Source organism: Danio aesculapii, chromosome 7 (genome assembly GCF_903798145.1).
Source record: "Danio aesculapii chromosome 7, fDanAes4.1, whole genome shotgun sequence".
In the NCBI taxonomy this organism is placed as follows: domain Eukaryota; kingdom Metazoa; phylum Chordata; class Actinopteri; order Cypriniformes; family Danionidae; genus Danio; species Danio aesculapii.
The window spans coordinates 31399733-31426577 of NC_079441.1; the positions used below are offsets into that span (position 1 = coordinate 31399733).

The window sequence follows — 26845 nt, forward strand, 5'->3', positions numbered from 1 at the left end:
ACCAAAGTTGCCCATCCCTGCTGTAGGTCATGGTATTCATCCATGCTGAGATATCCTCCAGGCAGTGTGAGATCCTTGCTGCTTCTGTTGGTCATCTGGCTGAAATGAAAGATAGAGCTAAACCATATGAGTGGACAGTTGTTACTAGTGATATGGTGTAAATACAAAATGGAAGGGGACAGAGAACAGATCCCAGAGGTACACCTAAGAGTTGCAGGTGACTAGCTGATATTTTAAAAATATTAATATTTGAATCTGAATCTGCTCCTTGGTGAATCATATTATGGAAGTCAATAGTTACTGGCTTTAAAGGTAAAAATAAACATACAGACCATTCCAAATTAATACCCATGGTCCCTGCATATACTGAGAGTTTCTGAAGCTAAGCAATCGGTCTGAGCAGAATATGAGCATTATTTACAATAAATAACCTAAAAGTAACCTACATCTTTGATGACCTAAGAGTGAAAAAAATAATAGCAATTTGTATTATTTTTGAGTGAATTATCCGTTTAATTCTAGATAAATAACAGATAGATGAATGAATGAATTTATTTAATTACATTTATTTTTGTGAACTGTCCCTCATGAACTGAAAGAAATGCTGGGTTCCACACAATTCCTTCATGTTGTTCCAACACAAATTGATTGTTACACAATTGTTTTTATAAATTTAAGTACATTGAACATAAAACAATTAAGTCTCAAATTAAAATCTCAAAAATTGTGTTGTTTCAGCTCATTTTAAATATGTAGTTTGAATAAGTAGTAAAAATATATTTTTTGAGTCTAGTCTTAGTCTCTGCCAAGTTATTATAACTACTTTTTTCATATTGATAAAATGTATTAAAATGTACATTATTTTGAAATTAAATATTTGTGTATAATGAATACTAAGCTATTTTTATCCTAATCTAGAATTTTTAATTATTTTATTAATCTAGAATTTACGCTTTATTAGCCTATTATTTAAAAGATACTAAATATTACTTTTAATGCACTATGAACTATTAAAATTAAGTATTAAAGTACAAATTACTAACTCATCACCAAAGTCTCCCCCTTTTATACATGTTCATTGCTGTTGTGTATTTAAATCAATATATCAGCAAAAATAGTGACCTGTGCATCTTTGTTTGAGGCATTTGGGCAAAACCCCACACAGGGCAATTACACGTTCACACTCAATTGACAAGCTTTCAATTACGTTTTAGCCGAGTGTGAACGTGTTTCTTCAGTCAATCTGATATTGTAAATCAGCTGCTGAAGGAAAGGTTATCCAATTAGTAACTGACTTACACAGTGTAACTGAGAGAAAGGGCAAAGTTGGACATCATCCAGCCTGTGTCACTTCCCTCTGGCGGGACAGTGCTTTGACTTTGACAATGAATGCACACAATACAGGCCAATCGGCTGACTTACAGATTCTGAAGGAGGTTTCTGACATCTGAACAAGTCAATAAATATGACATAGATGGATGGATGGATGGATGGATGGATGGATGGATGGATGGATGGATGGATGGAGGGATGGATGGATAGATAGATAGACAGGTTGATGGATGGATGGATGGATGGATGGATGGATGGATGGATGGACTGATAGACAGACAGGCAGACAGATGGATAGATAGCTAAACAGACAGATGGATAGATGGATGGATGGATGGACAGATGGATGGATGGATGGATGGATGGACAGATGGATGGATGGATGGAAGGACGGATGGATAGATAGGCAGATGGATTGATAGACAGATGGATGGGCAAGTTTATAGAGATGGATGGATGGATGTATGTATGTATGTATGTATGTATGTATGTATGTATGGATGGATGGATGGATGGATGGATGGATGGATGGATGGATGGATGGATGGATGGATAGCTAGATGGACGGATGGATGGATGGATGGATGGATGGATGGATGGATGGATGGATGGATGGATGGATGGACAGATGGATGGATGGATGGATGGATGGATGGATGGATGGATGGATGGATGGATGGATGGAAGGACGGATGGATAGATAGGCAGATGGATTGATAGACAGATGGATGGGCAAGTTGATAGAGATGGATGGATGGATGGATGGATAGATAGATAGATAGATAGATAGATAGATAGATAGATAGATAGATAGATAGATAGATAGATAGATAGATAGATAGATAGATAGATAGATAGATAGATAGATAGATAGATAGATAGATAGATAGACGGATGGATGGATGGATGGATGGATGGATGGATGGATGGATGGATGGATGGATGGATGGATGGATGGATGGATGGATGCATGGATGGACGGACGGAGAGACAGACAATTAGATAGACAGGCAGATAGATAGATAGACAGACTGACAGACAGACAGATGGATGTATGGACAGGTTGATAGATAGATAGATAGATAGATAGATAGATAGATAGATAGATAGATAGATAGATAGATAGATAGATAGATAGATAGATAGATAGATAGATAGATAGATAGATAGATAGATAGATAGATAGATAGATAGATAGATAGATAGATAGATAGATAGATAGACGGATGGACGGATGGACGGATGGACGGACATGGATGGATGCATGGTGCATGGATGGATGGTTGGACAGACACATAGATATATAGATAAAAGCTATATCCTACACCATGGCAAAAACACTGGCAAGGTCAGACACCTCAAGCACAGTGAGATCAGTATCTGCTGGTTTTCTGGCAGGCGAGTGTCTCATTTGCACTTCTCCTCTGCAGGGATGCGGCTGTGTCTGAATCTGCTGCACCATTATCTGAGAGAACTGTGGCTTTTCATCTTCCTGAAAGAACTGGCACAGGCTTAAACACACAAAATGTCCATGTCTATGCTTCATACAGCACTAATCTTATTTTAGACTGTATGTTTGTTAGACAAAATCAAATGTTGGAAGAAGCTTTTTTAATCAGATGCTTATGCTCTAAATTGGGAAATTGTATTAAATACGGGGTTTAAAGATTTTAAATATCTTTTAAATAAAGGGTTAGTTCACACAAAAATGGAAATGACCTAATTTAGTCTCCTTCATGTGGTTCCAAACCTTTATGGGTTTTTCTTCTGTTAAACACAAAATAAGATGTTTTGAAGAAAGTTGGAAACCAGCTACCATTGGCTTCAATATCAAGAAAAAACAAATACTAGAGAAGTCAATGGTTACAGGTTTTCTGCTTTCTTCTGATCTTTTTCTGTTAAACAGAAGAAAGGAAGTTAAACAGATTTGAACAAGTGTGGGGGTCTATAAATGATGACTGAATTTTCATTTTTGGATGAACTATACATTTAATACATCTATTTAGTGTTTAACCGATTTTGTGCTATTTAATATTATATTGTGATTTTTTATTAGTCTGCTAATGACACAACACCAGGAGGGTAGTGTGTCTCCTGCATGAGGGACGAATGTGAACACATCCTCTAAATAGCTTTTAAGTGCTGCCCCTCCTTCCTGCCTCCATTACGAGGTTTGTGTGGTCAATGGGTTTCTCCAGGGACCGTATATTGATTTTACTAAAGCGTGGAAAGGGCACAAAGATGCTCTATAGGTGACGGATTACCAATTTTGTGACTTAAAACCTACATATGATTTAAGATATACAACATCTTGGCAAAGTAAATTGAGCTTGATGACAGTAATCAGAAACAGATATTCTAGCAATACAATTTTATTATTTATTTGTATGTGGGGAGTCTTTATCTATTAAAATATCTATTTATATATATATATATATATATATATATATATATATATATATATATATATATATATATATATATATATATATATATATATATATATAGATAGATAGATAGATAGACAGACAGACAGACAGACAGACAGACAGACAGACAGACAGACAGACAGACAGACAGACAGACAGACAGACAGACAGACAGATAGATAGATAGATAGATAGATAGATAGATTGCACTAATAGTAAGGTAGACAGAGAGATAGACAGACACAGATAGACAGATACAGACAGACAGACAGACAGACAGACAGACAGACAGACAGCACTAATAGTAAGGTAGATGGATGGATGGATAGATAACACTAATAGTAGGGTAGATAGATAGATAGATAGATAGATAGATAGATAGATAGATAGATAGATAGATAGATAGATAGATAGATAGATAGATAGATAGATAGATAGATAGATAGATAGATAGATAGATAGATAGATAGATAGATAGATAGATAGATAGATAACACTAATAGTAAGGTAGACAGACAGACAGACAGACAGACAGACAGACAGACAGATAGATAGATAGATAGATAGATAGATAGATAGATAGATAGATAGATAGATAGATAGATAGATAGATAGATAGATAGATAGATAGATAGATAGATAGATAGATAGATAGATAGATAGATAGATAGATAGATAGATAGATAGATAGATAGATAGATAGATAGATAGATAGATAGATAGATAGATAGATAACACTAATAGTAAGGTAGACAGACAGACAGACAGACAGACAGACAGACAGACAGACAGACAGACAGACAGACAGACAGACAGACAGACAGACAGATAGATAGATAGATAGATAGATAGATAGATAGATAGATAGATAGATAGATAGATAGATAGATAGATAGATAGATAGATAACACTAATAGTAAGGTAGACAGACAGACAGACAGACAGACAGACAGATAGATAGATAGATAGATAGATAGATAGATAGATAGATAGATAGATAGATAGATAGATAGATAGATAGATAGATAGATAGATAGATAGATAGATAGATAGATAGATAGATAGATAGATAGATAGATAGATAGATAGATAGATAGATAGATAGATAGATAGATAGATAACACTAATAGTAAGGTAGACAGACAGACAGACAGACAGACAGACAGACAGACAGATAGATAGATAGATAGATAGATAGATAGATAGATAGATAGATAGATAGATAGATAGATAGATAGATAGATAGATAGATAGATAGATAGATAGATAGATAGATAGATAGATAGATAGATAGATAGATAGATAGATAGCACTAATTGTAAGGTAGATTGATAGATGGATGGATGGATGTACGGACGGACGGACAAACGGACGTACGGACGGACGGACAGATAGACAGACAGACAGACAGAACTAATAATAATGTAGACAGATAAATAGACCGACAGACAGGCCATAATGTTTGTAATGAGACTTTCCAATCAGCCAATCAGATTTAAGGGATAAGTTTAGAGTTAGTGTTAAGTGCTTCTAGATTATTGTTATCCAGCTATTAATCCCGTCTGGATAAAAGATAATTGCAATAAAACACCAGAGGCAAGTACAATTTTGTTATAATTTTATATAAAAAAGGCTATATAGAGCATTTCAATTTCACATCAACATACCTCTCCATTTACAGTAACACAGCAAAGGAAGCCATATATTCACACTTCACTCTTAGGCAGGAAACAAGAATAAGGTACCTCAACATCATCAGGCAAATTACTGTCATGTTTGAAGAGTTTTGAATACCTTTACACACAATCCTCGTGTCACTGAATATTGCAACAGTAGTGGGAGAATGCAAGGAGAAACGAGGAAAGTGGGAGGCAAAGGAGCGCTTCTCTAGCCACAGACAAAACACAGACCCCAAACAAAGAGGAAGGGAGGATCAACATAAAGGATACCCGACAACAACATACTCTCAAAAAGCAACCACTGGCAACCATACAGGACGACTACAGAGGTGAGGCCGCCGGCGGTGCTGAGGACCCAGGATAAACTTCCAACGGGACGCAGCCGCAGGCGACACTGAAGGATCATTCTCTTCTGGTGAGTGGGCCCAGCACACAAACTCTCCACAGAGAAGAGAGCGGCACTGGACTCTTGCTAAATCTAAATATAGTCTCATATATTTATATATATATATATATTTGAACAGTAAGTAGATGTTTAATCTTTACTCTTTTTTAATTGTCATCACAAAACACTTAAACCAAAATGCGTACAGTTAAATGTGCTAATGTGTTACATAGTTTTGGATGACGTGACCGCTAAGTAACTGTTACCATGGATTTATTGCTTTGTACATTGAATATGGTTATTCCCTGCTGCCAGGACTGTCTGTATCAGCCCTTTCACAGGTTCTCTCAATGGAAACTTTCCCCACAAAAATCCCTCACCGCGGGTTACCTTTGGTTAATTGTGCAAAGAAATTGACACATCAGTAACAGCTTAGTAATGTAAACTAACATAAAAGACAGTAAAAAAAGATCCATGCATAACTAACATTCACAGATGTCAAAATGGCATGGAGTTAAGAGAAAAAAAGGACATGGAAATTAAAGAGTCCACAGTCTTGACCCACTGTGCTTTTGCTTTTTTGTTGCTCTTGCAGATAAAATTCCCAGACATTCCAATTATCTAAAATCGAACCCCTTCCCAAGTTACACCGAACACCAAATTGAAACAGCACCATCCAAAATATATTTATATACATAAGACCTGTCTTGAGAAACACTTTTGTTGCTTTTATTTCATCGTCTAAAAAAAAAACTGTGCTTTTTATTTCTCTGCAGTGTCAAAGACCACAGTCCTCTTTAATCTCTGGGAAACATGACGTATACGTTTATGGACGAGTAAAACATCATGAGGTATAAAGAAACTCTCTTTGTTGTGCTGTTAAAATGGCAGCTCTTTCAGTGCAATCGGAAAAATCAACAGTGGAAACCAGTTGCTTGTTTGTGATATTCTACAGCAGTATTTTTCCATGAATGACTCCTGGCGGGTTCAATATCTGAGCCGTTTGCCTGAATAACTCCACAGGCTTCTCCATGTTGCGGAGGCTCAGAATAATGGGGTGAAAACTCAATTTTCACAATAGTACGCATGATTGCACTCGAAATTAAATATACTCTTTTTTTTAATAGAACATAGAACATTTACAGTCTGCCAATTCGATATGTAATATCTCATTTGATTAGCTGACTTAATTAAAGTCATGTTTAAATGTAGGATTTGATCATTGTGCAAACAATTACATTTTCAACAATTTTTAGATTTTTTTAATGTTAATCTATAGGTTTTTCTCACAGACACTACAAAGTCTACAGTGTGGGTTTATATTTCATACTGTGCTGCATGTACAGTGATGTCGAAAACTATTTGGATGCTTAAGTCACAATTAAAAGTGTACAGTCATTGCATTAGATTATATAACAAAAAGGCTACATTTTTATAAATATCTGAATATTTACAAAAAGATTGTTTTGGTTTATTAATATAAATATATCTAGGGCTGGGCCAATAAACTATATTATATTGAATCGCGATAACATTTATGTCAATAACAATAATAAGCTTTGGTCTTTTTTCTCTATATTGATCTAAGAGCCAATCACATAGCAGAAATGTGCAACAAAGGGAATCTAAAAGTCTGATGATGTTGAGTTTTTTTGCCACTGAAAATTTATCAGCCGAAAATATGTTGTGCCATTTAATGGACCCTCTAATTTTTGTGGCTTCAGTCATTGTTGTTATACTCTTTTTAATCTGGAAGCATTAACAACTTATATCGAAATATATATCGTTATCGTTCAATATGAAAAATAATTACAGATATTGCATTTTTGCCATATCGCCCAGCCCTAATTATATCATTTACATTCGTAAATTTATAAAGCTATGGAGAAGTTAAGAAGTCACTTAAAGATTCTCTGGATTTATGGATCTTTGAGTCGAATGCAGTTCCTGTTTTTGTAAACTAGAGATGACATTTCTGCCATGTTAGAAAAAAATCTTAAAAAAACACCCTGATTTTAGACATCCCAGCAGGCACAGGACATCAACATGATGTCAGATTGGCGTTGTACCCCAATGTCGTGGGGACGTTGCATTTTGTCTGGAAATAAAAATCAGGTTGATGTCAGATCCAACGTCAGGCCGACATCAACGTCCAACATCCTACCTAAAATCAACCAAATATCAACGTCTAATGATGTTACAATTTGACGTTGTGTAGATGTTACCACTATGATGTTTATCAGATGTTGGATTTTGGTTGCCATACCTGACAAATAAATGTCAGTATTTGGCGTCAATGTGACGTTGCTTTAAGATGTTGGCTTGATGTTGGTTTTTGGTCACTTTCCAACACAACCTAACATTAACCAATTATCAACATCATTTGATGCTGTTATTGGACATTAATATAACATTGTCCTTAGACGCTGGCTAGACATTGAATTTTTGGTCACCTGACATCATGACCTAAATCTTACCTAAAATTAACATCTTATGACATTGTGTGCCTGCTGGGATGTTTGTTTTTGCTTGAGAAGAGTTTATAAATCTACAATTGATGTAATACACATGATTTTCAAAAACAACAAATTAAAACATTTGTTATTTTGACAAATTTTTTATTTTTATTCTGATTAATTTATTATTTATTTTATGGAAAAACAGCCACTCTGATTTTAGAAGAAATGCTATCAGGCCTTTATAGAATAAAACATAACCTAATAACTACAGTAATCCAGAGAAATAGACAATTAGAGTCGTTTCTTAATTGTTTCAATTGCTGTCCATATAGAACTACATATATTTTTGTTCATCAAAATAAAGACACTTCAAATAGACATAAATATGCAACATAAACTGATTTGTTGCAGATTGCACTTGGTTTGATATTATTTAATGCAATGCTAATAATATATTTTTAATTGTGACTTGTTTTCCAAGTGCATCCAAGTTCATTTTCACACCACTACATGTTCACCCACTTCGAATGTTATCACTCGATTGAATGGGCATTATTAGTGGTTATCAGCTGATAGATATGGGCCAGTAGGGGCCTTTTGCGGCTCAGAAGGCTGTTATCATCCATCCACATGGTTAATCCGCTGTACTAATAGAGAAGACTCCAGATCTACATCTGTTTTTACATTACTGTGACGGCTGGGTTTAGGATTGGGGTAGACGTTAATAAAATACAATTAATTGGAAATTTAATAAATAATAAAAATGATTCTCGTTAAGTTCCGACCACAGCCGTATGTGATCTAGTAGTTAACCATAAGGTTGTATGATAACAGCCTCCTGAGCCTACTAGTAGGCGCATAAGGCCGCTACTGGCCCAAATCTATCAACTGATAACCACTGATAACACCCATTCAATCGAGTGATAACATTCAAATCGGCTGGCATGTTTCTGTTTGTGTGTTTGTGTGTGTGTCTTCGTCATATAGTGTGTCTTCTCAAGACCTAAGAATAATTTCCACCCTGCCTGTATCCATAACCCCCTTCCTCCACCCCGTCCTGCACATACTCCTCTCGTTTATCCCATCCTTCAGCCCATCCTCCGTTTAGCTGTGTGGTGGCACCGTAACTCTTGGCTGGAGCTCCGAGGGCACCGTAGCTCTGTGTGATGTCGCCTGTCTCCTCCGCCAGCTCGTCTTCATCAATGAAGCCGCACTTCTCATCACTGGTGAGCTCTGGGTCTGCCCATGGCTGCTTCTCCCCAGAGGCGAAGATGCCATAGAAGATTACGCCACCATAGTGCACCAGAGAAGCGATAAGAAACACATACTGCCACTCTTCTCGGGTCTGAAAAGAAGAAGAGAGAGTCGTCAGGAATGACATCACTGACAAAGAAATCCATCCTGGGGCTTGCTAGAATAAAGCATGAAATACAGAGCTCATGAGCACTTTGGAGAATGATTAAAGATCAGTGTTATATAAGATAAGATAATAATAAACCTGCTGTGCTGCTTAAATCACATGGATGTCACAACTTTTAGCTTTTTAATCTACATTGACAACATATGACACTCAAAACATGATCCATGCAACCCAAACATGAAAGCCAACAACAAATGTTATCACAAAAGTACCATTACTTGTCAAAAGTGTAGTGCGAGTAAAAGTATCTGTTCTAAATACTACTCAGTGTATAGTAGCCCTTCAAAAAGTACTCAACCGTACTGAGTAATGCAATAAAATTGAAATCAAATGTAGCTTACATCAGTGCCCTTTTCTTCAAAGGGTGTTTCTTTTAAGTGCAAATTAAAGAGGATTATGCCCCTTTAACTTGCTGTAAAATAAGTCTCTGGTGTCCCTAGACACAAATAATGCCTTATTCTCTCGGAAACTCCCCCTTTAGGCTTTGATTCAAATTGTGCTGTTGTAGTGACTGTTCAAATGAGATTAAGCTCTCTTTAAAAGAGGGCAGAGCTACAAACGCTTATGCATCAGAATACTGGTAGATTCAAAACAGGACTAACTTTGTCTGTGTCTCATAAGAAGGCAGTCTATGAAGATTATGGTGTTCATTTGTACATCCTAAAACTCCACATTTATAATCCTCTTAGTCAAGTGACATTATCTTCAGTAGGTGAAAACTGTAATGGCAGACGGCTGCTTCTCACTCAAGGCTATTTATGCCAATGAGGGAGAGATTGTCAGTAATGGTTGGGGTTTTCCCACTCTGATGACATCTACGAAGGGAGAATCAAACTGTTTCTGCAGACTGTTTTTATGAAGTATGATTATAAATAATTAAATTCATTCATTTTTATCTTTAGAGGCTGGTGTATCCACACACTGTTGCCACAAAACCTCTTTATTCCCCTTATAAAAGTAACTTTTGCAAAATAAGTCCCCCATTAAATTATTTTCCATTCTTGAACATATACAGTACATTTAAATTGTGAGATTAATTTAACATGAGAACACATTTCATTAAAATATGCGCTTATAATAAGCCGACAGAAAGCAGGTTTCTGCATTTACATGCAAAGTAAATGCTGTATAAAAAGCTATGAGTGTCCAGCAGTTGGCTCCACAAAACAAGCTTATGCTGCACTGATAAAACACATGCAATTTGTGCATGTTTGAAAATGTGCACTAGTTATTGTTTAAGGTATTTCAGCCATTTCAGATTTTTTAGTCATGCACAGTTGGCATCCTTCATCTTTTCATCAGTGACATTCAGTCGTAACAGGACACTTTTAATGCTTCCACACTGTACATATTTGCTTCATTTAAAAAGTGCCTGTGTCTTTGGGTCGGCCTGTCTGATGCACTTTTTCTATGATTGACAGGAATCACAGGACATTCTACATACCCAATCAATAAACATATTAAGTCACTGCAGGTTGAAGGAAAATGTGCAGTAAAAGTACCAATACACAACTAAAAATGCACTCCCGTAAAAGTACTATTTTTTAAACTACTAAAAACGTACAATTCTTGGGAAAATCTACTCGATTACAACTGGCAGCAATACTATTAAAAAAAAATCTCAATCTGAGATGGTTAGACAGTTATTTGTCTTTTATAAATCATTCAAATATTCCAGAGACTGTAGTTACAGCTTGCTTTTGTAAAAGATTCATGTGTGATATGACTAATTCAGTGGTCTTAAACTTTGACTCACCATTTTAAGTTTTCTAAATTCAAATGAGTAGAGCTTTGAAACAGTACATGTATTTAATGTACCAAATTTACAAGCGAGTAGTACTAATAACTGAAGATGCTCTTACCTTGTGTTTAGTCATTGCTCCCACAATAAGAGGACACACCATTCCTGACAGCGTTCCCACTCCATTAGAGATGCCCATGAGGATACTGGCATAGCGAGGAGCAATGTCTAAATGATTCACATTGAAACCTGTGGCACAAAAAGATGTGCATTTTAGCATTATCTGACTGGTTGCTACAACTATGTCATCCCCTGATTTTTTTTATGTTGATTTTCCCCTTGAGCAAACTTGAGTGTATTTGTTGCTATGGTTTCTGAGTCCTACCAGTTCACTGTTTAGCTGATTACCTGTGTCAGTGAATTCAAGCATCAGTATCCTTGTGTCATTGTTTTGCATTAATGTTTGGGCTAATTCTGTGGGTCTGTGCATACTCTTTTGGATTACTAAATTGCTACAAGTGCAAAATGGCTAAATAATTATAGTTATAACAAACCAAGATCATTATTATTAACTAAAGTCATTTTAAAAACACATTTAAAACAATTTAAATATACTTGTACCTGTGCATTTATCTTTCTTACCTAATTTCTCCACTTATAAATTGCAAAGTTGTATACATTGTTAGTTAGTTTATCTCAGTGGCTTTGGTGCATTTCTCACAACACTATTTAAATTTGCACAACATTTAATGCATTTCTCAAAACAATTAGTACAAACTGCAAGACCTAGTTGATAACCTGCAAAATCGTGTCACTTGCTCAAAATGGATAGCTCATTCCTCAAAAGCAAGTATTGATTGTCAATGAAAGTGTCAGTATCATTAAGATGAAAAGTCCTGACTCCTGACTTTGTTGGAAGGAACGAGAAACTGCTACTATGATGTGCGAATGACTAATTGTTTTAAGAAATGCATTAACTGTTGTGCAAATGTAAAGTGTTGTGAGAAATGCACCAAAGCGGCTGAGAAAAACCGCACAGTACATGTACAGTGAAGTAACATGAACAAGGAATGAACAATAGTATTTTATTTAATAACAAGATAAACCAATGTAAATGTAATAAATTCTGTAATATTAAATTGCTCGTAATAATTCATGTTAAGGCAGTAATAATTCATGTTTATGAAATGAGATGTAATGTGTTAATATAATTTTGACGTTTAATACTCAGCTATTATATATTTCAGCTAAATGCCCAACATTGCCATTTCTCATACACAAAATAACAAAAGTAGTAACAAATTAACTAACCCTAAAAAAACTATACTAAACTAAAGCTTATTACAAAAATGTTAAATTTTTAAAAAACTAATTAAATTTACATCAAAAACACTTTAATATTTATATTAATATAAAAAAAGAACTTAAAAATGTAATTTAAATTAATAACAAAATATGAAATTATAGGGAGAGCAGATGAAAATAGTGCAGTGTTTCTTAAGACTAATTATTGAGCATGGTGCCTGACCAAAAATTTCCACTCCCCGGCCACTTTATTAGGTACACCTTACTAGTACCAGGTTGGACCCGCTTTTGGACCGCCTCAAGGTTCAACATATTGTGCGTTTAGAGGTGCTCTTTTGCATACCTTGGTTGTAACGAGTGGTTATTTGAGTTACTGTTGCCTTTCTATCAGCTGGAACCAGTCTGGCCTTTCTCCTCTGATCTCTGGCATCAATAAGGCATTTGTGCCCACAGAACTGATGCTCACTGGGAGGTATCACTTTTTCTGACCACTCTCTGAAAACCCTAGAGATGGTTGTGCGTGAAAATCCCAGTAGAGCAGCAGTTTCTGAAATACTCAGACCAGCCAATCTGGAACCCATGCCACGTTCAAAGTCACTTAAATTACCTTTCTTCCCCATTCTGATTCTCGGTTTTAACTGCAGCAGATCATCTTGACCATGTCTACATGCCTAAATGCATTGAATTGCTGCCATGTGATTGGCTGCTTAGAAATTTGTGTTAATGAGCAGTTGAACAGGTGTACCTAATAAACTGGCCAGTGAGTATATTTATAAATGAAATAATATAGAAATATAATAATAATGTTAGTAATAATAATAGATCACATTTCGTTCTTAAATATTTAGGTCACAGTGTTCCTATTGTATAATATGTGTGTTTTAGCTGTGCATAAGTATCTCTATTTTCAGTATCTCTAACATGATGTTGGAGATTCAGACTATAAATAGTCCCAGCAGCCATCTTGTGCAGTGGAGGAGTCTCTGGCCCCTCCCTCACGCACAGCTCTGTCTGGATGTGCTGCCTCTCAGGGGACAGTGAGCATGAATTATTAAAAAGTCCAACAGAAACACTTCTTCCTTTCAAGCCTCACTGGAGGAAGCGCACATTTGAGCGATAAAAGGGGAACATGGTACTTCTTAGAAATACAGCTTTTTGCAGCATTTCTTGGCTATTATTTATGGCTACTGGGTTTTCTTATAATTGCTGCCTATAAACGACAGGTTTGCAATGAAAGTAAATGATATACTGTTTCCCAAGAGGCTTGCCTGATATTGCAAATCCACTGAAGCCGACAGCCAACACCAGGAATGAAATAGCCACTCCTTTACTGTGCGAATAACCAACAATCAACAACAGAGTGGCCTCCATCCCAAAACCTGAGGAAGATAAAAACACAGGATTAATCCATTTACTAAGATCAATTGTATGAATACAACTATATAATCATTTCATTTAGATGAATACTGCAACATGTACAAGACAGAATTCACCCCAAAATCTAAATGTACTCATCATTTACCCACACTCCACTAGTTCCAAACATTTATGACTTTATTTTTTCTGCCGAAAACAAACAAAGATATTTTGGGAACTAGTAGGTTTCGATATCCATAGAAAAAATATGATGGACGTCAACAGCTATTGGCTAATACCCACACAGAATCTATGCACACACAAAATCTGCAGATTTCCACAGATTATTTTTCCCATAATTGAATCTGTTTATTTAATTATGTAAATGTTTACATTTTTAGTTCTTTATATTAATTCCAATAATATTATTAACTAATATGCAAATATTTATATAATTACATTATTTGTAAAGTTTCATCATTTCTTTCTTCATTTACCTTTCAGCTTAGTCCCCTATTTATTAGGGGTCATCACAGCGGAATGAATCGCCAACATATCCAGCATATGGTTTAGGCAGCATATTCCCTACCAACCGCAACCCAGTACTCACAAACACCCATACACTCACACACACACACTTATACACTATGGTCACTTTAGTTTATTCAATTCACCTAAACTGCATGTCTTTGGATTGCAGGGGAAACCAGAGCACCTGGGGGAAACCCATGCAAACACAGGGAGAACATGCAAACTCCACACAGAAACACCAACTGGTCCAGCCGGGACTCGAACCAGCGACCGTCGTGCTGTGAGGCAACAGTGCTAACCACTTAGCCCATTAAAAACTGTGTCACCTATTAAAAACTGTTTGTTAAGTAATATTCACTGCCTATTGTTTGATATATTATATTCTGTCTATTATTTTAGAAATTATATTATTATATACTTGCTTTGTTTACCATACAAATGGGTCTAATTGGATTTGCATTGTAAACCTCAAATAAAATTATAAATTTTTTAAAAGTTATTATCTTTTAGAGACTGTTTTTAGTTACTATACTCCAAAATCATTTCAGCATAAATCTGCTGATTTTCTGTGCAGAAAAATAAAAAAATGGCCACAGATTATGTCAGGCATTGGCTATTGGTTTCTGACATTCAACAAAATATCTTAAATTGTGTTACAAATTATATTTGAAGAAGAACGAAGAAAGGAATTAAAAGTAGAGGGTGAGTAAATAATGACCATTTTAATTTCTGGGCGATCTCTCTCTTTTAAAGTGATTTTAAAAGTGAGTTAGCATAATTTAAAGGGATTGTTCACCTAAAAATCTTTTTCACACCCGTAACTTGTGACAACACTGTTTGATGAATGCAAAAGAAGATATTTATACACACACACATTATAAAATTTATATTTTAAATATGTATCCCATGACTTGACTTCCATTGACAATGGTATTATTTTTTTTATACTGTTGAAGTCAATAGTTAACAGTTTTCAGCTTTCTTCACAATACCTTCTTTTTGTGTTAAAATGAAGAAATAAACAAATAAAGTTGTTTATTAAGGGAGAGTACATTTTCATTTTGGGGTGCTTACCTTTACTAGTTCACATGGATTTAACAACAAAAGATAAATAAATCAGTCATATAAGGTCTAAGGTTTGTGTGCATTTGTGCTAAAGGCTGGACTCACCTCCGCAGTTCATGATCTTTCGAACCGTAGTTGTAGACAGGATGTTTTTGCTGCGAAGGTGATCGGCTAGCTGTCCCCCAATGGGCACAATAATGGTCATCACCAGATGGGGCAGAGCTGACAACATGCCAACCTGAAGAAGAGAGCAGCATCAGGCTCATGAGCATCCTATAATAAACTCTGCAGTATAAAAGCATTAGCCACTGACCAATGCTAGCTAATACTGTGACATACACAGACACTCCAGTGCAAGATCAAATCTATAATAATAAAACTGGGAGAGTCTTTCAATTAAATTTAGATTTTAAATTAGATGTATGTGTAAATACTGCACAAACATTTGGCATGCAACATTACTGTAATATGCAAGGCCATGCTATTAGTAGGTTAATACTATAACTAGATGTAAAGATATGATTTGCAGGTTTAACTGTAGGAAGTGAGGAAACAAAATGAGATGAGATGCAAAATCACCAATAAATGAATAATGAATAATTCATTATGAACTATTCACAATGAATAATTCATCAACCTATTTCAGACCTTAGGGAATGACAAAGGTCACCCTTTTACTGATGCTACTGAAATTATAGACAAAAATCATATGAAACTTTGACACTAAGGCAATACATGTTAACTCAAATAAAGCTTTTGATTAAGTATTTAATCAATTTCATTAATTACTGGGTATGTATTCAACAATTTCCAAATAAAATGCATGCCAAATGAAAGGTAAACAGAAATTACCTTGCTAATCTCAAAACCAAACACCTCCTCAAAGTATGCGGGCTGGCTGATGAGCAGCAGGTAGAAGGTCCAACTCCTGCAGAAGTTGGCAACGATGATTGCATAGACGGGCATGGATGTGAAAAACTTCCTCCAAGGTGTCTTGAATTTCTGTAGGACAGCATTGAGTAATGTGGAGTGAACTTTTACAATAATACCCATACTTTTATGATTATGATTTTAGATATCTGCTGTATAGAGAGGCTTTCATCAAATTTGATATGGAAAGGTTTGATGCTAGAAGTGCGTGTAACATTCAGTGGCAGAGTAAAGTCATTGAAACGCTTACTAGGGCAAAATGCCTGAATTACATTTTTAAGGAATATATTAAAATGTTTGATGTGGAAGAATTCTCTGCTTTTAGTCTGTCTTTGTTGGTACATTAATCTCAGACTTCATTAAATGTCCTTAGATAACCCCAACATCCACCTACTTCAACATCCACAGATGAACAGAACTGACCAATATACTGTATTGACCGCAGCTGGTGATGTGAATTTTGAAATGAAACACTATGTGCCCGCACTATAATGCATGTACAGTTCTAAGTTCACCATTGCGTTTGGTTTTCAAATACTTTAAGTACTTCAAGTACTTTACAAGTACAAAACTAAATGCATCCTACACACAAGCATGACATCACCATTTCACAATATCAAATTTTGTTTCTGCAATTAACTGTTACAAGAAAATTTGATACCAGCAGAAGCCTGGTATCAGAAGTAAAACATCCATAGTTTGAAGCACATTTTCAATTGCATTTAAATCCCCCAAAATAAGTTGTTCAATGTGAACGAAAGGACAATTTTCTTTGTATTTTAGGAGAAAAGTGTGTTTAATATAACTCTTAAATATATGAATGCTTTTATTTGTTTTCTTAGTTTTACACTTTTAAAAAAACATCAATGTCACAATTTATCTTTCAAAACTCTGTATCAAAGGTGATGATTTTGAAGGAAGTTCTAAAATTTTATGATTTCCAATTCTTGAGCAACTTATTTTATATAATGTCAGGAGAATTGGATATTTGCTGTACTCTGTAACATTCCCAAGCACTACCATAGTACAGTGGATGAATTACACTGTAAAAAATACTTTAAATTTCTGTTTTAGGGTGTTTTCAATTTATGTTTTAATTTCATATTCACAGTTTTTCTCATTTGCTTTGGTGCATTTCTCACAACACTTTTGCACAACAGTTACTGCATTTCTCAAAACAATTATTTATTTGTGCACATCATAGTAGTAGTTTCTCATTCCTTCCAACAAATTGCGAATGCTTTTGGACATGCATCAATTGCTTTTATGCAACTCTCTGCTGTTTTATAACATTATCATCTCCTTATGTCATGTCAGTCAAAATGAACTAAACTGGTGGATGCTGAATAGTCATTCCATATAAAACTAATAGTCTTCATTACATTACTTGAGTCATTACATACAAAAATGTTGAACTAGTTGTCAAAATCTGTCAAGCTAAGTTTATAAAAGTTTTTAAATCTTTTTTTTTTTTAAATGTCTTCTAAATTTAACAATTTCATGAAGGATTTACAGACCTATGTATGCTGTAGGTTCAGTTCCAATATGTACTGAAATATTGTTTACAGTTGTGCACAGCTCTACCCAAAGGAAGTTTAGATTTGTTGTAAATAAGGGTGTATTTATTCTTCTGCACAATGCTGTGAATAAATTTGAATTGTGGAGAGCAAATGCAGTAAAAAAGTGAAACATACATATTCAGTGTCTTGTACTCAGATACCTTACTAAATGCAGTGATGTCTAACTTTACTGTAATTTTCAAATGGCTGTGCAAATAATATATGGTGCTGTCTTGAGCATTTTCAGGAAATGTCACCAAAATCTGACTTTTCTGCATTAGAGTAAACTGTCATCTTGAAAACATGACAAAGCCATTTGACTGTCTTGTTCATAAACAATGGTGTCAGGACTTTTCATCTTGATGACACTGACACTTTCATTGACATGAATACTTGCTTTTGAGGAATGAGCTATCCATTTTGAGCAAGTCGTGCTTTTGTAGGTTATCAACTAGGTTTTGCAGTTTGCACTAATTGTTTTGAGAAATGCATTAACTGTTGTGCAAATGTAAATAGTGTTGTGAGAAATGCACCAAAGCCACTGAGAAAAACTGTAAGACCTTGATCTCTGCAACAACAACACCTAATGTAATAAATATTACACTGTGGTTAAATAAAGGGACTTATTGTGAGTTTTTAATATTTTAGTAGTTTAAAATAATGTATTTCACAAGCATTGGTAGTAAGAAAGATAGATAGACATATAGATAGATAGATAGATAGATAGATAGATAGATAGATAGATAGATAGATAGATAGATAGATAGATAGATAGATAGATAGATAGATAGATAGATAGATAGATAGATAGATAGATAGATAGATAGATAGATAGATAGATAGATAGATAGATAGATAGATAGATAGATAGATAGATAGATAGGAGCCCTTCATGCCAATTACTTTTAATTATCTGTAAGGTAGATTTGCACTCACATCTGCAGGTCCTAGCAGCTTAGCACTCTCTCCGATACTCTCCTCAATGTAGCAGCGTTCCTCAGCCGTAATGGTGGGGTGTTCAGCCGGGCTCTCATATGACACCAAGATCCAGAACATGTACCAGAAAATCCCAAAGCAGCCTGAAAAAAGAGAGCAAAAAATAATGTACACTGAAAAAAAGTTCAACTACTGTGTCTTTCATTCAAAGTGCATTTTTATATTGGATTAAGTGAAAAAAATAATTCTGATTTTATCCTATTTAATTTAATTTGCCTTAAAGAAAAAAAAAGAAAAAAATTAAAAGCATTATTATTATTATTTTTAATTAATTATATAGTATTATTATTATTTATTCAATATTTATTTATATTTTTGCTTTAAACCAGCAGTTTTGTCCAATATATAATAATAATTTGAGGGGCATTTATCTATTTAGCAGTAGCAAATTACTGTAATTTTTTTTAGCTTGGGTCCAAAGCAAAATTATTCTTTGATCTACGGGTAGAATATTTCGAAAATAAAAAATGTAAATAATAATAAAATGTAAAGTAATAAACATCCATGTTGTACCAAAGTAAAAATATTATTAACAATAATAATTAGGGTCTTATAGTAAACAATTCTTCTACTTTGGGTGAATCTATTTTTTTTTTTCTTGACCACAAATGATATTTTTAAATAAAGATTAAATTACATGTTAAAGTTTGAACCAAAGTAATATATATATATATATATATATATATATATATATATATATATATATATATATATATATATATATATATATATATATATATATATATATATATATATATATATATATATATATTTAGCAAAGATGTGAATATTAAAATAAATGATGTCAGGCAGGTAGATCATCTGAAAGAAAACTCATATAAGTGACTAGATTAAAATTCATTGCTTTCCATCCAGGACATGCTAATTCTTGGCACAGAAACAAGCAGATTCAGTGTCAGCACAGAGGATAGACACATGGCAGCATCAGAGGAAAAATCAATATCCAGCATCAGTGAGTTAATCCATACTACCGAGGCTATTCGTTCAGCACACTCATATAACAACAGTTGCATTACACACACAAACCACTCTTACCATAGACATAGAAAACAGATGACCAGCCAGTGTACTGCACCAGGATTCCAGCCAGTGGCATGGCAATGACAGCCCCAGCATAGGAACCTACAGAGGAAAGGATGGGGGGCCATGTCAAAATTCTGTTTGTAGTTCAACCTTAAGTATAAGTCTTTAAACAAAAAAATAAGCTTTCTAAATGTACTCTCAGCTCAGGCAGCCTTGAATTCAGAAGCTTAATATGCATTTAAAGATCACAGGAAGATACAGTTCATACATAAATAATGTTTCCAAGAATTCTCGAGGATAAACAGCAAATGAATATTTACATTTTAACATGTGCACAATAATCAGCCACTAATATAGCAACTAAACAAATTTAATAGCATTGTTTTTTTCCTCTTTTATCCACTTGTGTATGTTTGCTTTAAAGAGAATGAGGTTGAATTTTTACCACAGAAGGAGGTTGTGGCCAGACGACTTCTTTCCAGTGGAGGGGCCCACTTACTCCAGATCCCATGACAAGCTGGGTAGGTCACACCCTACAAATACAATAATAACACCCATCAGTTTGAATATATAATGTGGTTATAAATATAGTCTCTGTTTTAAAAAAAATATAAATATATACACATTGTTTACATAAAGGTTGTAATCTATATTTCAAACACATAGTCCGTTTACAAATCAATACACTTGTCCCAAAGACAAAGCCTGGGTTATTGTTCTCTCAGAAATATCCTCAGGTCATAACTGATTGTTACTAGACTATGGACTTCCCAGTGTGAACAACCTTAAAGCCAAATGGCCAAAAGAAAGAGCCCACGTTTTAGATATGAAGAGGCCTAGTACTGTAATGGTAGACTAAATAATTATTTAACAAGTAAAGGTTTCGAAAGAAGATTTTTGCAGCATACCCATAATTAGTTTCCCGAACAACCTTTGGGTCAACCTTACAAGAACAAGATTGCGATTCTAACATCCAACAAGTTACGATTTTAAGGAAGCCTTTGTGGAACGGAAAGGCTCCATGGATGTTAAATGTTCTTTGTGGAACCATTGTTGCCGGTACAAACTCTTTTTACAGAATACAGCAAACAAACAGTAAGAAAACCATAGGTACATTCTTACCTCCACAAGCCCTTGAAGTATCCTGACGAATATGACGCAACCATAGTGAAAACGTGCAGCTGAGGGGATGAACATATTCAGAGTGGACGTGAGGAGAATCGCCGCGCCAAAAACCCTGCATAGTAAGTGAAAACGTGGTTACATTGTGTGCTTAGAGAAACACATATTAATTCATTTAACCAGTTTTTCTTTATAAGCCCATACTATTGAAGTGTTATTATAGTCGCCAAACGTTTAATTACACACATTTATGTCGCTGAGAGAAAATAGGCTACTATGTTTGCCATAAAACAATCTTCGTCGTATAAAAAGGGTAGCCTGCGCGGGGGTAGGCTACTAGCATTGCCACAGAGGAAAAATGGACTTTCATTTATTTCCAATTTTCCTCTCGTGTCGCGCTCGAGACCCCTCACCTCTCTCTCCCACCGGCACAACGCTAATCGGATTGAGAGAGTCCTCCAGCACGAGACTCGCTGATTCTATTAGTCCTCAATCACGGAAACCAATTGCCGAAATATGAACTGAGAAGTGTTGTATAATTTCAGCAACTACAATTACATCAATTATTTGACGTACTGCATCAGGAATACGTTATAGAATTGCACAATATTTTGACTATGGCGGATTATTGACAAACAAATAGTTTTGCCTACTGTTGGCCATGCAACCATCAAAGCAGATGTTTGTTTTAGTGAAAAGTAAAATGATACTTCCACCTATACCGCTATACGCTATATATATATATATATATATATATATATATATATATATATATATATATATATATATATATTTACTGGGTATTTACTGTTGATAAATCGTTGTGTGTAATATGAGTCACGGCCAAGCCCTCTGGCAACATGTCCGGGGCTGGTTGCCATGCCCCCCTCATTGAGCAGATTAGACACGGTTCCCCCCCCCCGGGATCTCATTAACAGGTGGAGAATGAATGCCCCACAGACCCGCTCCCACAGTCTAATCCTGCAACTCACACGACGGGTCAGCCTGCACTCTGCCACTCACTCAGACACACACACACACGCTCACAAAGCACTGAAACACAAACAGCCATGAACTCTCTCTCTCTCTCTCTCTCTCTCTCTCTCTCTCTCTCTCTCTCTCTCTCTCTCTCTCTCTCTCTCTCTCTCTCTCTCTCTCTCTCTCTCCGAAATCAGAGATTTATTTTTTTTACCTCTACTCTCAAGACACACTTGCATTGCTGTACACTACTGTATTTACTGTATACAACATCTCATCTATAGCTTGTGCCAGATTAATAATGGACAATGACCTTCAGTTAAGAAAGCTAGAAGCAAGTCTGAGACCTGAAAAAACCCCGAAAACAATCATAAAACATAGTTTTAAAAAACACAGCTCTCTAAATCATAATTCACAAAACTAAAGGTGCCAGGAAGAATAAAAAATTGAGGTTTTATAGTGATGACATTTTTAGGCGTTCCCCACACAACCAGTGATTTTTTTTTCATAGCGTGAAGAACATTTTAAAAAATCTACATTTCCATATATAGATATCGTAACGATTTCTATAAAATGTTATGTGGAATTACAATACTTAATGAATGTTCAATGGATTCGACCATTGTTAACAATAGAAAAGCCTATTTTTTAAACATTTTTCTTCTTTCTTAGTTTTTCTATGGTATGAGCCAGTAAAAGTCATAAAAAATAAAAAATACACAGCTTATATCGGGCAAGCGCTCATAGTTTTCACAAAAATGCGCTCTAACAAGAGCTTTTATGCAAATAATAAACAGATAGCTCCTCCCATCACCCTCTGTTTCCTCCAATGACACGACAGGCATAGTTCCAAGAAGCTGAGAATAAGGAACATTTCTTCTATAACACAGAGCTCAGCCAGACCTAATGATGATCACAGCTCGCGTTTCTCTCTATGGATACAAATAACATATGCAACTAATTTCGGTCATGGTTTATTTTTTAGATATCAGGTTTATCTGTTAATATATTGAATGTGTGAAAAAAACTACAGCAATAAATGATTCTCCTTCGCATTCAAAAATGTTTAAAAAAAAACTTGATGATCCTTGTTTGTATTTTCGCATCGCCTTTATAAGGATTTTTTTGCCTTCAGCTAATCAGAACTCCCCAATAAATATCATATACATTTGTAAAACTGATAATACTTAATAATCAATATTATTTCGTTACCAATGGAGATTTAATTTAGTTTTTTCATTACAGCATTGGAGATTATTATAGATATACACCAAATGCTATTTTAAATACAATTGAATAGGCCTACATGTTCAATATGAGCTGATAATATTAAAAACAACAACAAATATGATGTTAAAAATGAATAAACATTATTTCTATACCTGTTTGCCGCCAGTCTAGAAGAAATGTATCCTCCGGGAATTTGCGTCACGATATAACCCCAGAAAAACGAGCCATGAATCAATCCAACTGTTTCCGGATCCCAGTTAAACTTTGCTTTCTAAGAAATAGAAATATGTTATATTGTATGTTATGAATATATTGTATATTCGTTATTTATAAAAGCCACAACACACAAAAATAATTATTGATTAATGTGCTCAAAAAAAAATAAAAAAGTGCGCAGGATTAGTTTCCAGCTGAAGAGTTAATCAATTTCAGACCGATGACATTCAAACAACCAAGGTCAATTTTTTTGCATCAGTATTTGCTTTCAATATTTTCCAAGTCCGTGATTCAGCATCCAATAAGCCTCTTTGCAACAAACACAAACCATTACGTTGGTTAAATATTTAGCTTTATTTTATTTTATTTCGTATGCGCGTCAGACTGTGTGTGTGTGTGTGTGGGTGTGTGTGTGTGTGTGTGCGTGCGTGCGTGCGTGTGTGTGTGTTCGTTCATGATCTGTGTGAGGGGGTGTCACGAAGCTGACGTAGACATATAAAACTCGAAGCGTGTCAGGCGTACAAACCTCTTTGATGATGATCTTTCCGTTCAGGTGAATGGTGCTGTTGTTCACCATGCTCACTATGGCCACGCCTAAGTTGCACCGAATACCGAAGGAGATACAGAAACCGAGGCCGCTCATTATGGCGATGATGTAGCGGCGCGGAAGTCCGAAGCACGTACAGTCGCACAAAGGTGCTTTTCTCTCGTTGATCTGAGCAGGCCGTCCATCCTCGGTCAGTTCAATGTTCTCACCAGGTTTTTGCCGCTTTTCTATCACCCTGAATCAGTCAGAAGACAACTGTTTGTAGGACACCAGCAGCTCACTGGCTAGAAACTAAATGAGTCAGAATAATTATGAATATATCATTAATTTCCCCCTGTAAATATCAATCGTATCCTTACTAATATTAAATCTAACATCATGTTAAACATTTTATTCAGTTTACATTCTCACTGGTAGTCTACTTTGAAAGGCGCAGGCAGATTCAGACATTATTGAGATCGCATGCAAATATCTTGTATTTATTTTTATTTTATCACAAAATATTTTACTTAAACTCTATTTAGAGATTTGGTGTGCTGCTGTAAAGCGCACTGTACCGCATTGCAGCAATTCCCTTCACCTTCACCTGTTTTATATTCACGCGGCTTAGGGTTCAATCATATAATTCACTTCAATAACAGAATTAATGTTAGTATACTGGTGCCTAATGTTTTTAAAAATAGAGTAATTTGCTTAGTTATTTAACATTAGTATTTTAAATAAAACGCACATGTGAATGTACAATATATAATAAATGAATGTGCATCAAAATGTAGGAATATATTGTTAAGAAAATTATAAAATGCCATACATTTCGATTGAAGTATTTAGGACGGAAATAAAAGGCATTTTATTTGACAAAATGCATACATATAAAATGCACAGGAACTGTATTAAAATAATGAATTTAGACGTTTAATCGTGGCAGAAATAAGACCTAGCATGTTGGAAATATGTAGAGGCTAAAACATTTCTGTTAGCAAACGAAAAAAATATTAAATATGAGGAGACACATTAACTAAATGCAGTGTTGAGGGGAAAATGCACTTTCAATTGCGAAAGAACAATTCGTTCAGATGGTCCAGGCGGTCGATCGGTTTTTTAACCCTTCGTGAATTTTTTTTTCTTAAAACGCGCACAAAAATAACTCTGTATCGAAGAGCATCGATCTAACGTGAAATAATTATGTATAATCCGTTTTTCTCATGTTTTTTCAATAATGATTATTTTAGCAGGTATTATGGGAATATGTGAATGGTCTCTAAAAGGAAGAGACACTCGAGGGAATCTTCTAATTGAACGATTAGACTGCAATCGTAAAAGCCCTGCATTCGCCAGAATACATGACAACCCATAAAGATAGGAAAACTCGCATGCTTCCATCCCCTCCTCCCAAGATTATGCACAATTACATAATTTTCTGCACGTCTCCGTGAGGCGTGACGCCAAAACCGACTGGGGAAACTCGTTTTGAGCAGACAAAACTACTGCACAAAATTCGTGCTTTCTCTGTTCTGTTATAAGCTAGTGATACATTGATTATATTCATGCCCACATCACACACACATATGCACATTATGTTCAAACGTCTAAATTGATTTTTACAATGTTAAATCATCTTACCTGTACACGTGCCCCAGTGTCTTCCCCGCTAGTTGCTTCAGCCCCTCTTTGCTAAAACCAGCAGGCTCCCTCGGAGTCTCCATGTCCAAATGTGAAATTCCCTCGTTTCTTCCAGGTAATGTTAAAGTACCATGTCACAGTGTGAGATGAGAGAGCATACCGGAGCGATACCCAGCGGATCAATGATTCAGTATAAGACGGATGGGGAAAATTCACGACGGTGTTCACAGAGCGAAGGAAAAAAAAATCCGCCTACACGAGTGAGAGATCAGAAGTGGTCTGGCTCTGTCTACTCATAATTATAAACTCATAAACTCCCCCGCGCGCGATAAGGGCACGCGATGCCATCTCAGATTTAACTTAATGTACACGGAGTTCTGATTAAAATCAGGTGTGATCAAAAACAGATTAAAAGAAAAATAGGTCCAATTTCCCTGTCCCGTACTGTCACTTTTTCGTATTGAAGTGCCAGTTAAGTGGCTTTAGAGGGCGGTGAATGGCTTTCAGCACCAAGGTCAGCGACAGTCTAGCGTTCAGATCAGCGCGAGCTCCGCCGCCAGTCCTGTGCCAGCCAGCAGTGCGCGAGGCGGATCACAGCCGTCACTGAGCCATCAGACGATCACTGCTCTGGGAGGGGTTTGAGAGGGCGGAAAGTGTTCACATTCCATTCACATTTTCTTTTATTTTGTTCTCAATTGATCTGAGTAATGCTGCACGTGCAGCAGATGATAGTGTTTTTGATGCGCATGTAAAGGGCACGTGACGTGAGATTGTAAGTTTCTACATTTGTGCTTTTATGCCCATTGCTTGTTTTCCATCAAAGGCCGTGGAAGCCTCCTGGGGGCGGTGCTATGGAAACCGAATCAGGGGTGTTTCCCCCCGCCAAGTGCGCGTGTGC

At 35.6% G+C, this 26845-nt stretch overlaps 1 protein-coding gene across 1 annotated transcript; it reads right to left on the reverse strand.

Annotated features, from left to right (window-relative positions):
* Positions 1–8921: 8921 nt before the first annotated feature.
* Positions 8922–26512, reverse strand: slc17a6b (solute carrier family 17 member 6b). Its single transcript, XM_056462852.1, has 12 exons — positions 25948–26512; positions 24304–24559; positions 23714–23832; positions 21354–21468; positions 20677–20764; positions 20244–20330; positions 19128–19270; positions 16555–16704; positions 15808–15940; positions 14019–14129; positions 11567–11694; positions 8922–9629 (listed from the first exon to the last, which is right to left on the reverse strand). The coding sequence occupies exons 1-12, from the start codon at positions 26028–26030 to the stop codon at positions 9288–9290; spliced, it is 1755 nt and encodes a 584-aa protein (XP_056318827.1). The 5' UTR covers positions 26031–26512; the 3' UTR covers positions 8922–9287.
* Between the last annotated feature and the right edge of the window lie 333 nt (positions 26513–26845).

Bases quoted from the DNA above. Each gene is read 5' to 3' on its own strand.
- slc17a6b (XM_056462852.1), bottom strand. From the start codon at position 26,030: ATGGAGACTCCGAGGGAGCCTGCTGGTTTTAGCAAAGAGGGGCTGAAG. The intron at 23,833-24,303 runs GTTTGTACGCCT...TCTATTTCTTAG, and splicing joins GAAAGATCATCATCAAAGAG to AAAGCAAAGTTTAACTGGGA. The intron at 9,630-11,566 runs GTAAGAGCATCT...TCTTCTTTTCAG, and splicing joins GAGCAATGACTAAACACAAG to ACCCGAGAAGAGTGGCAGTA.